The 12,169-nt window shown below is 30.9% G+C and overlaps 1 protein-coding gene across 1 annotated transcript; it reads left to right on the top strand.

Moving 5' to 3' along the window:
* The first annotated feature begins 6,888 nt into the window (after positions 1-6,888).
* LOC107866563 (methylsterol monooxygenase 1-1) lies at positions 6,889-12,145 on the top strand. Its single transcript, XM_016712595.2, has 5 exons — positions 6,889-7,553; positions 8,353-8,675; positions 11,311-11,458; positions 11,552-11,584; positions 11,808-12,145. The coding sequence occupies exons 1-5, from the start codon at positions 7,224-7,226 to the stop codon at positions 11,883-11,885; spliced, it is 912 nt and encodes a 303-aa protein (XP_016568081.1). The 5' UTR covers positions 6,889-7,223; the 3' UTR covers positions 11,886-12,145.
* The last annotated feature ends 24 nt before the right edge of the window (positions 12,146-12,169 follow it).

Raw genomic sequence — 12,169 nt, forward strand, 5'->3', positions numbered from 1 at the left:
CTGCCTCACCTGGCTCTTTTCTTTCGAATTTCAAAAATCAAGATTCGACTTGCATATGTTAAATATCAGGATATCAAGAGTTGTGTGTAATAGTTGTGGGAATGATATTTAGTTCTTGAATTCTTGATTCTTAAAGTGGAATTCCTTTTTTTTTATTGAGAGGAAAGATGCCATTTTCATTATTATGAGTTATCCTTAGTCAAACCTGAGCTTTAAAGTTGCTTATATTTTTCAAATCAAATCCAATGAATAGATTTAGACTTTAGGAGAATTCTTCAAGTAGTACTACCTTTTATAGTTATATGGTATCTTAATTAATTAACCATCGTGTGAAATGTGAATCTCACTTTATTAAGTGGTAGTCAAGTATATCATTTTTATTATTAATAGAAATAGAACTGGCATCTTTTCGAACGCGAAGCAGTCACTACTAATACTTTCCTCGTTCTAATTTATATGATATAGTTTGAATTTCGAGAGTTAAATTTTTTTATTTCGATCGTGTATCAGAATATACAATCTTTAAAAGAAAAAAAGAAGAAGATATTTTAAATATTTAAAAACTATATAAGAGTATCAAAAGTGACAAAAATTAACAATTTAAGATATTTAAAGGCGACGAATAAGTCGTGGTCAAATATTTTCTTGTCTAACGCTCGAAATTCGAATTATATTTATAAATTGGGACAGATGGAGTAAAACGAATCTTAGAGATAGACAATTCTTTTTAGATAAACAATAAAATTCAGTGACAAACTATATATCAAAGTATTATTAACTAAGAGCTATTTAGCAATCGGTAAATTATCAATGAATGTCATAATATTTTTAAATAAGTTTATATTCTGAAAAATAGAACATAATTTCTGGCATTCTATTTGCAATTATGAATAGGGAATATCCATCGATAGATTAAAGACACTAGTACGAGTACTTTGTATTACCGTTTGAGGACAGAGTGGCCCATGCTAAATAGAAATCCAAATTGATAAATATTTTTATATATTTTATTTCTCAACTATTTTGAAAGAAAAAAAATAATTAAAAAATATGTTTTCAGAAGTTATATGAATAGATTATGTCAGGAAAATAAACTTAATTCCATTGTGAGCAATGTCTAAAGACTCAAATTATTCAATAACTCTGATGTCTATAACTTTGCACATATTTGCAATCCTCTTCTTTTTGGATTTCTACTGATGTACGATATTTGTATTGGGACCCTAACTAGTTAAAATTCGCATGTATAAGGCTTATTTAAAAGAAAAATGCATCCTAACAAAAAAAAAAAAAAAAATTTATATATTCAAAAGTTAAACTCAAGCGGCTAATCAAAAGCGAAAGAAGTAAAGAACCTATTTGTTCCATCACACATTTGCAATCCTTAACAATTGCACTTGGAGGATGAGGATCTCAGATGCATTATTTATTGTGAGATATTTGATAGTAAGAGTAGACAATCTATTTTTTATCTATTAAACTTTGAATATTTTTTATTTTGCTTATAATATCGTGTTGCTTATTTCAATCACGTCTATTTTTATTGATTATTCGAAATTAAAGATTCTTAGGATTGAGCTAGGCTTAGTTGATTTTTTCATTCAATTCTGAACTTTATTAATCCAACTAATTTTGAATTGTATTACATAAACTCCATTAAAGAAGAAAGTGCTCTTTGAGACCAAAGGTGTGTTTGATATTCAAGAAAATGTTTTCCTCCTTACCATGCACATCTAGCTTATTTGTTTATTTTTGTAAATAATTTTATCCTAAAGATTCTCTCAAAAGAAACATCTGTGATTTGATTTTGATTTATAAAATAATATAATGAACAAAAGACAAAAACTTTGCAGTACTTACTAATTTATTCTAATTGTTTTTTTTTTTTTCATTCGAATGTTTTTGTTAACTCTTTTTTTAATTCTAAGCATGTCTGTGTGTCTCTGTGTGTTGTTGGTGTAGAATGGGAATCAACGAAGAAGATGCCTGCTTGTCATGAATTTTTAATATATACTATAGTAGTATTAAACAACTGGCATTGTTAACTAGAGAAAAAATAAAACAACAACTGGCAATATCGCATGCTCTTCTTGTACAATATAGGAAGTGGGCTCCCAATATTGCATGGCTTCAAGAGAACAAGTTATCCTGAAAAAATTAATTTCATAATTAATTATTTTGAGATAAATTAATTCATATATAGATTAGTTATATCACCGTATATATGAAATAATTATCTCATCATTATAATATATGATGGGATAAATAATCTCGAGATTAGCTAATATCTCCAACCAAACGCATGATAAATAATCTTGCATTTCATCTCAAAATTATTAAGTATAACTTATACCTCATTACCTGTGTAAGTGTTCTTCAAAGATCTCTGCAGTTAGATTGAGCATTACAGATACAATTTAATAATTTTAATATAATTTATTTTAATATTTATATTAAAATTTATCATTATGTATATAAAAATTAGTTATATATTGAGAATTTAATATTTTTTATTTTTTCTAAAATACTAGCTCCATCTCTAACGTGGTCCCGTTACAAGTGGAGTATAACATATTTAAGTCATTTGGATTATAGAGAAATATTGCAATAATTTTGACGATTTTTTATCTCAATAATAATAGCATGACCACTCGTCTCCATTAAAAAATGACATTTAAAATTGAGACAAAAGGAGTAGTTGTTTTACTCACTTTTCAAGAAGGATTATTCGTTACTCAAAATAGAATATTGCTATATATATTATTTATATATCTCTTTAAATTCTAGTATAATAATGAAATTAGAATGTAATATGCATGTGCTTATAAAATGGAATATATGTAGATATTCCTACGAACATATTGAGATAAAAACTAAAAATAGGGTCTAGTGTGGTACCTGATATATTGACCAAGTATACATAACTAGTAGTAGGGATGTTTTCTTGTTTTTTTAGTTTCTCATCCCGGTGTTCGGTGCCCGCATTGGAGTCCCGATTAATCCGGATCGCACGTTGCAGGGCCCATTAAGATGGTAATGCTCCCAACAGAGGTAGTAGGGATGTTTTCGGTAGGAATGAAAATAGGTGTGTTGGTACTTATTCTCTAGAGTTTGATCAATGAATAATATTTTAAAATATAATTAAATAATATAATTAAAATTAAGTCACATTTAAATAAAGTCAGAAAAAAAAGAAACATACCTTTGATTTTTTTTATTACTTAATTTGGTAGCAATATACTAATTTCTTTTAATTTTTCGATCATAAATAATTTCAATTGAAATAGAAACATGAGAGAATTCATTGTCAATTATTAATCATACTATATTTAAAGCTTTAAATAGAAAAAAAAATTATAATAATGAATGCAAAAAGACAACTCAAAATTAAAAAAAAAAAAAAAAAAAAGGCAGAGAAATCTATCAGAATTTTATCAACAAAATAAAAACTCTTAAGATTTATTGAAAACTAATATTCCTAACTTATAAATTATAATGAGGTTGAAAGTAAAAACATTTTATTAACAAATAAAAACCTACCATTAATGAGTCTTTCCACCTGAACTATATAGTGTAGGAATCTTAGAATAGAAAGAAATTAAATTAAAGTACTAGTCCTAAAATAAGTAATTAATACATGGTAGTAGCATAGGAGTGTTATATTGGGGTTAATTAAGGTGAATTTTGGGTATAATTAGAATTAAGAGCGTAGATATTGGTTTTTGTCCATGTATTTAGGATTTTTACTTTTCATATAATATATATGATCAAATATTTAATAATAATAATTTGAGGAAAAAAATATGAAAAAGATAATTTTTTCTAAAATTAAATCTTATAATAAAGGGCAAAAATTTGAATCACCTTTTTAACGGAAAAGGATCAAAAAATACCCCTGAACTATTTGAAATGGAGCAAATATACCTTTCGTTAGTTTTTTCGCTCAAAATTACCCTTCTATTCAATTTTTGGCTCAAAATTACCCCCCTCTCTATCGGTTGGACACCAAGCATGCCACATGGATAAAAAATGTCACTTGGACAATCCAAGTCAACATTTAATTGGAAAATTCCTCATCTAATCCATCAACCGACGTAATAACCATCATCCCAATTTTAAAACCCAACCCGACCAAAAATATTCTTCATTTCTTCTCGAGAAAATGGTCAAAAGCCTCCCCAACCTTTACCCTAAATTTCAACTACACACCTATACTTTGCGGGGGTCCTATGACACCTGAACTATTTTAAAGTAGAATATTTACATCCCCAAAAACTGACGCCTAAACATTATTTTAGGCAATGAGTTGCACTCGCTGCCACGTCATGCCACGTAATATTACTTTTTTTAATATAAAAAATTAATTACTTTTATTTATTATATTTTTCCTTTGATTCTTTTTTAATTTCCTTTTCAATTTCATTACTTTTTTCCATTTATTTCATGTTCTTCCACAATAATGATTCTCCATTCTTTTGTTCTTCTTTTTTTTTTTTTTTCCTTTCTCTTCATTTGATTTTCTTTAATCTCAAACCTTTGTTAAATCTCAAACCTTTGTTAAATAGTAAATTCAAAGTCGACTATTAAACTCAAAGTTTAGAAAAAAAAATTGCTTCAAGAACGAAAATTTGCACGGCTTCACACATTTGCTTCAAGAACAAATTTTTTCATTTCTGTATTCGTTATGTGAGCTCAATTGCAAACTCGCTGTTCAATTGAAACTCAAGAATTACTAGTTTTTTCAAGAAAGGTGATGTTGAGGAAGCACACAAATTGTTCAACAAAATGTCCCAAAAAGAATGTAAGAACTGTATGATTTCTGGGTATGTAAGAAATGGGATGTTAGATTATGCTCAACAAATGTTTGATACAATGCCGAGCAGAAATGTCGTTTTTCAATTTTGTTCCTTTTAAAAAAAAATAAATTCTCAACTACGAAAATTGATGTTGAATTTATGATTGTGAAAAGATTTGGTGTTGATTTTGATTATGGTGCTGATTTGATTGTTTCAATTTCAAGAAATGTGGATTTGAATGATAATTTATGGTTTGAGATTGAAAATTCAATCGATGTAAAGTTAAAAGATTTCAAGACTCCACAAAATGTGTATAGAGCATTGTTGGAAGTTTATGTTTCATTTCATGAGAATGATAATTCTTGGTATGATAATTCAGTTAATGAGTATGTAAGTTTGAATAATCTTAGTGTTCCGAGGAATGGAGCTTAATTTTAGGGAGGTGATTGTTAGTTTGGATGAAATAGTAGTTGGTGTAGTTTGGCCGTTTACTGTGATTTATATCGGAGGAGATGATAAATTAATTTTAAATTGGATGTCATTGTTGAGTTCTTGAAGATGCTATTGTTGAGTTCAAGAAGAAGAAGAAGAAGAAGAAAGAAAATAAATAAAGAAGAAGAATAATTAAAAATGAATAAAGAAAAGAGTATAGAAATATTAACAATAAATTTTTAATAAAAAATATCTCACTCTCTTTAAAGAGAGTGAAATACATTCTCTTGCCATGTCAGCGTTCAGGGGATAATAATTCTATTTTAAAATAGTTTAGAAGAGTCATAGAACAAAGTATAAGTGTGTAGTTGAGATTTGAGGTAAAGATTTGAAGGGCATTTGACTATTTTTCTCTTTCTTCTCAAAAACCATCAACTCAAAACTCTCTTTTGCTTCTTTGTCGAACCGTTAACTAAAACATTTTCAAATTCACTTCAATAGAAACATAGTGTAAAATGAACAAATACTTCGACGGTGACAAGTTGAAGGAGAAATAATTTCAAAGTGATGATTGAAAGTCCTTTTATTTATAAATCAGAAAAAAGATTTTCACTTTTCTTTTCCTTTTGATTTCAGCTTTTAAATTGTAAATTTTGTTAAGAAAATTAATACTTTGTTTTGCTGAATGAATTTGTTTGAAAATCATCAATTTTTTACACATATAAATCACATATTGTAAAATTCAACCTTTATGTGGAGTCTAAACGCTATTTGCATACAAACTTTAATTTTTCTACATGTGTTTCATCTCTAAAAGGAAATTTGGGTTGGGTCGGATTTTATGGTTATTAAATGGGTTGGTGGATTAAATGAGGAATTTTTTATTTGGATGCTGATGTGGATTGTCCAAGTGGCGTTTTTGGTCCATGTAGCATGTTTGGTGTCCAACCGTTAGAGAGATGGATAATTTTGAGCCAAAAATTTAATAGGAGGGTAATTTTGAGCCAAAAAACTAACGAAGAGTATTTTTGCTCCATTTCAAATAATTTAGGAGTATTTTTGACCCCTTTTCACTTTTTTTTAAAGATGTTCACACTTTTGAAAAATTTAAAATTTTTGTGAAAATTAGGTTATTTTATAAAAATAAAAAATTAATTATTTAAAAAAAAACTAAAAAGTGTAAAGAGTGAATTCAAAAATAGTGAAAATATCTTTTTTAAAAAGTTAAATATTGTGAAAATATATTTCAAAATGTTTATAATTTTGTGTCGGTATCAATAAGTGAGCATTCTTTTGTGTTTGTAGTTTTTTGTTGTTTGATATCTATAATTTTAGTAAGGTAGTTGTTAGTATTATCTTCTGGCTGTAGTATTATCTTGTGGCTAGCGTGTTAGTTTATTTTGCATATTGTACTACTTTATATGCACTTATCTTTTGGATTTGTTATACTATTATTAATTCTAAGTCGGGGATCTATCGAAAACAACCTCTCTAATTCACCTTAAGTAGTGGTATGATTTGCGTACACTCTACCCTCCTTATATCCATTATGTGGCAATACACGAAATATATCGTTGTTGTTATTGTTTATAATTTTAAAATAAAATAAAAATATATTTAAAATATTGTAAATAATATTCATGGTGAAACACAAACGGATGGACCAATATTTTTTTTTTCAACCCCTTATTGTTTTCCAATTTGTCCTATTTATCCTGCCAGATGTGATTCCCATAAACTCATTCAATCAAACAATATACAGCTCTAACCAAAAAAATAAAAAAAAGAATATAAAGCTAGCCAGCCACCTTAACTCAGAACCCAACAAAAACCTCACAAAAATTATGAACTACTTGTCTTGTTTCAGTATCTTTGTACACTTTGTTCTCTTCCATCTCTAAAATCTCCATTTTTCTACCAAAATAAAAATAAAAATCAAGATTCACTAGCATTTCCATTCTCAAAATCCATTTTTTTTCCCTGCCCTTTTCATCAATGTTACCCTTTTCATCAATCCAAGAGGCAGAAATTGCCATTGGAAGATCTCTTACTTATGCTGAAACAATATGGTTTAATTACTCTGCTAATAAATCTGATTACTATCTTTATTGTCATAATATCCTTTTTCTTTTCTTAATCTTTTCATGTGTGCCACTTTATTATCTATTTCTTGAATTTTTCTTCAGAAAAAGTATTCAGTCTTATAAAATTCAACCTAAGGTCAATCTTGGTTTATCTGAGGTGTTTCGTTGTTATAAATCGGTTATGCGTATGTTCATCCTCGTTGTTGGTCCTCTTCAGCTTGTTTCTTATCCCTCTGTTAAGGTAAAGTTTTTGTCTTTAGTTTCAATGCTTTTGTTTACTGTGTTTGATGTTGATTGTTATGGTAAAAAAGGTCTCTTTTTTTGTAATGTGTTTGATGGGGTGTTTGGTATGTGTTTTGTTAAGTGTCCTACATCGGAAAAAGGATGGGCAATTTGTCTCTTTATATGGACTTGGGCAATCTTCCCTTCATGAGTTAGGCACAAGATCCATTCTTTACATGTTTGGTGGGGTTTTGCAATGTGTTTGATGGGTTTTTTTTTGCAATTTGTTTGATGGGATTTTTGCAATGCGTTTGATGGGGTTTTTGCATTGTGTTTGATGGGGTTTTTGAATCTGGCTCTGTAAAAAAAGGTGGCTTTTTTGTAATGTGTTTGATGGGGTGTTTGAATCTAGCTCTGTAAAAAGGTGTCTTTTTTGAAATGTGTTTGATTGGGGGTTTTGAATCTGAAAAGGGAGTGTTTTAGTTGATCTTTGGATAGATGATTTCAAACTGAGATACCTATCTTAATCTTGTTGGTTCTATAAAATTCGTTGTGCATCGTTGATGTTTGTTTGATTGAGTTGTAATTAGAGTATCTAGTGTTAGAGAACCCCCAATATAATTGGCTATTGGAATCAAATAGGCCCAAATAGAGCTGAATGTGTATTGAAGATTCAAATTTGACTAGTTTGGATCGATTTGTTGTCTGTTTGATTGAGTTCTTCAGTATGGAAGTTGTAATTTTTGTGTTATTTTTAGATCAAGGATGTGAATTTGAGATGCCCCGTTGTGATCTATTTTGTGAATTTTGCAATGTAGATGATTGGGATTAGAACAAGCTTGCCCTTGCCATCGTTATGGGAAATTTTGTTGCAGTTGGGAACATACTTTATAGTGGAGGACTATTTTAACTATTGGATCCATAGGTTCTTGCATTGCAAATGGGGTTATGAAAACATTCACAAAGTTCATCATGAATACACAGCTCCAATCGGCTTTGCTGCGCCGTATGCGCACTGGTTAGAGATTTTGATCCTCGGAATCCCCTCGTTTCTGGGGCCAGCTATTGCGCCGGGTCATATGATTACATTCTGGTTGTGGATTGCATTCAGACAGATTGAGGCTATTGAGACTCACAGTGGGTATGCACGCGTGCTCTTTTGCTTTTGAGTTTTCACACTATCTTAGTAATACTAAAAAGTTACTTTTTTGGTGATTAAGTGTGTGATTATCTTGTATGATAATTTGACCAAATCATGGGTTAACAGTAACAACTATCACTTTATGCCTTTTTCATTTACTGTTTGCTTTTTTTGATCTCTGGATGATACTGTATGCTGTGAATGGAATTGCATGAAATCTCTTTTCAAGTGAAACAATAACTTTTTCCCTAGAAGGATTAAAGTTGTCTTCTTCTGTTCTTTTCTTTCTCAATTTCCATATGGGCCCTTTCCCTTTTTTTTTTTTTCCTTGTCCTGTTTGCTATTATCTATTGCTTTTGGTAAATGGGGTTGGTTAGGCTTGTGTCAAAAATGCAAAATGGGAACTGCATCTTGGACATGTAAAATGGTACTTGTAGCATCTGGTTTTACTGTTAACATGTTCTAGCACGTAAATAAAATGCAACTCACCGGAGAGTCTAGACGTTAGTCACTCTCTGCTTTTTGTGATGTCTTGTATATTATATGATAAATCAAACAAAAATGTTAACTATAAGGTCTTAAGCTCAAAATCTTGTAGATGCAAAAAGCACTAAGTGATTTCTTCCCATCTTCCTATGCTTTGGTGGGCAAAGTTGCTTGTAGTGCTAGTGGGAGCTAGCAGGTACCTTGTGGAATAGTGGAGGATGGGCACAGCTAGCCTGGACACCCATCCCACCATCATCAGAAAAAGAAAAAAAAAAGGAGTTAACGTAGCTAAGATACCATAGTTCTAGGCTGTAGTTTTGACTATATTCTTAGGGGTTTGTCATGCTATATGCTTGGATTGACACGATAGATTAAATTTATCTTGTGAGCCATCTTTTGTTTAGGGATGTAATAGGTGCTAGTTACATCAGATTTTTGACATTTTTGACATTTTTGACATCTTTTGAGACCCGTGTCTTTCTTTTACTTTTCAATTTCTTCTCTGATAGCTGGTCCCATTTTTGACATCTTTGGCCTTATGGTCATGATTGAGTAGTTTGTGGAACTAAGTTTGGAGACAGCAGTTCATTTTTCTTGGAACTTACGGCAAGTATTCTTTCTTGGTATTGAACTTGAAGATTCTGATAAGTGATAACTTAACAAATCTGTAGTCTGTACAAGCAAATGCTATATTTAGATATACAACAACAACAACAACAACAACAAACCCAGTAGATTCCCACATCGTGGGGTCTGGGGAGGGTAGAGTGTACACAGTCCATACCACTACCTCTAACAAAGTAGAGAGGCTGTTTCCGATCTATATTTAGATATAAAGACTACTAATTTCTTAGTCATGGAAGATGCATGCAAATATACGTTTATATTGCAGAATCACCTCCTTCCCCTTCTGATATTTCAAGACAAATCTTGTCTTACTGGTTATCATTGGATATGATCTAGTTTTTTTAAAAGGAGACTGCTAAGATTATGATCTAGAGTCTAGTATTGGACTATATGGTTGTTGAAGTTAAGCAAATCTTTCTATTTGGAAGGACGGTGCTTGGTATATGCCAAGAATTTCCAAGTGTATGGTATGCATTTAATAACTACTAAGCAGCTGCCTGAAGAATATGATAATAGTATATTAGGAGAAAAGAGGACTCGTCATGTCTGTATCTTGATGACAATATCTTTCTTTATTCTTCAAATGTTTTTTTCTTGCATTCACTGAAATTGCTAGATGAAGGCAATACTCAGAACAACAAAAGTTTTATATTTTAAACCTCACATAAAATTGCTGCTTATTGAATCTTTGTTGGTCTGCCAATTGGACAACTAAAAACATTGTCTCTCTTATTGTTATAGTGTTTAAAGTATAAGATTTATGGGTTGGTCTCAATTTCAACAAGTTCTATTTAGTTGCAGCATCTCAAAGTCAAAAAAAAAAAAAAGTGAAGTGATGCTTATTCGTCGATACTAAATATTGGTGACTATTGACAGAAATAGTATGGGCTGAGAAGTGACAACGACACCACTTTTTGACATTATCTGTTGTTAATGTAATCAATTTTGAGCATTCCAGAACTCAAAATGTGGAAAGTGGCATAGTTTAGCATCATAGTCGTGTTTAATCATTCATGTACAGAGAGATTCAATTAGGAGTAGTAGGTGCATTATTGCCAATCATGTTAATAGAGATTATTTCTTTTCGTATTAGCCTGTTTATTTCTTTAGAAGATTATCTCTCTTTAACTGCTGCTGCTAGGAAGTTGATGTACTCAAGCTTACACTTGAGTGATGCTTAAAACTGCAGATTCCACGTTTAATCTGAATTTAGATAGCTTAGAGAGCCCGTTGGAGCAACAGCTCAATAAACAAATCATTTTTGAAAAAGAAGTGTAGATCTACTGATCCATCATGCTTGACTCAAATTTTACAGTTTTGATGCTAGTCACTTCTATACAGAGCTGACTGCTGAGAAAGATTTTCAACAATCTCTTTAATTGCTCAATTTAGCTGTATATCGTGAATTTTTTGCTGGCAATATTGCCTGTGTTTTATGTACAGATTTCTTCCCTACTTCACACATGAGTTACTATGGTGATTGGGGCATGTTTTAACTGATCCTATTTCGTCCTTCTTTCAGGTATGATCTTCCGTGGACTATCACAAAGTACATACCTTTTTACGGTGGACCAGATTACCATGACTACCATCACTATGTTGGGGGCCAAAGCCAGAGCAATTTTGCTTCAGTTTTCACGTACTGTGATTACATATATGGAACTGATAAGGTGATTTCAGTATTATGAGTGTTTATTTTTGGGTTACAAGTTCCTTCTGTTAACCATGCATATTCTTACACTATGCTGCTTCTTACCTCATAGGGCTATCGCTATCAAAAGAAAGTCCTCCAGCAGGTATTGCTACTGTGACTGTTTGCTTCCTTCTTGGATAATTTATTATTTAAGCACCATAATGCTGCCTAAAAAATTTCTATTACTTGTCATCAATAATGAAATTAATAAGCTTTTCCATATTGTGCAAATTAACAAAGTTGTAGGTGTAAATGTTTTTTGCGAATCCGTGCTTCTTTGCCAGAATGAAGTATGCCTTTTAGCTGATGATGTTGTGTCTCTGCAGTTAAAGGGAGCTTCAAATGCCAATGGTGAACAAAATGGAGGTTCAACAATATTTCCAAAAGATTGCAAAGATGACTAAGTCCTAGATCTTCAAAGGCCTTGTAGCGTAATAGTCTGGTAAAGCGCTCCTCTGAAGCATCATTTGTTTTAGGTTGACCACGTCTGCTGTTCAGAATGTGTTAAAGCAGTAGGTAGGAAGTTTACTTGATGGTGCTTATGAGTAGTGCTCTTTGTTGTCCATGAGGAATGTTTGGACCCCAAACGTTGTTTTGTATGCAGATAGTATTCATGTATCCTTTCTAAGTTGTGAAATGAAGTTTAGCTTGTAGCTTGAGTGCATGATGTTGCATAACCAATAGGGTT

Source organism: Capsicum annuum, chromosome 1 (genome assembly GCF_002878395.1).
Source record: "Capsicum annuum cultivar UCD-10X-F1 chromosome 1, UCD10Xv1.1, whole genome shotgun sequence".
Taxonomy (NCBI): domain Eukaryota; kingdom Viridiplantae; phylum Streptophyta; class Magnoliopsida; order Solanales; family Solanaceae; genus Capsicum; species Capsicum annuum.

What these genes read in the sequence shown, in the direction of transcription:
- LOC107866563 (XM_016712595.2), top strand. Translation starts at nt 7,224, where the DNA reads ATGTTACCCTTTTCATCAATCCAAGAGGCAGAAATTGCCATTGGAAGA. An exon ending in ACATATATGGAACTGATAAG is followed by an intron (nt 11,459 to 11,551) that starts GTGATTTCAGTA and finishes CTTACCTCATAG; the next exon opens with GGCTATCGCTATCAAAAGAA. An exon ending in AAAAGAAAGTCCTCCAGCAG is followed by an intron (nt 11,585 to 11,807) that starts GTATTGCTACTG and finishes GTGTCTCTGCAG; the next exon opens with TTAAAGGGAGCTTCAAATGC.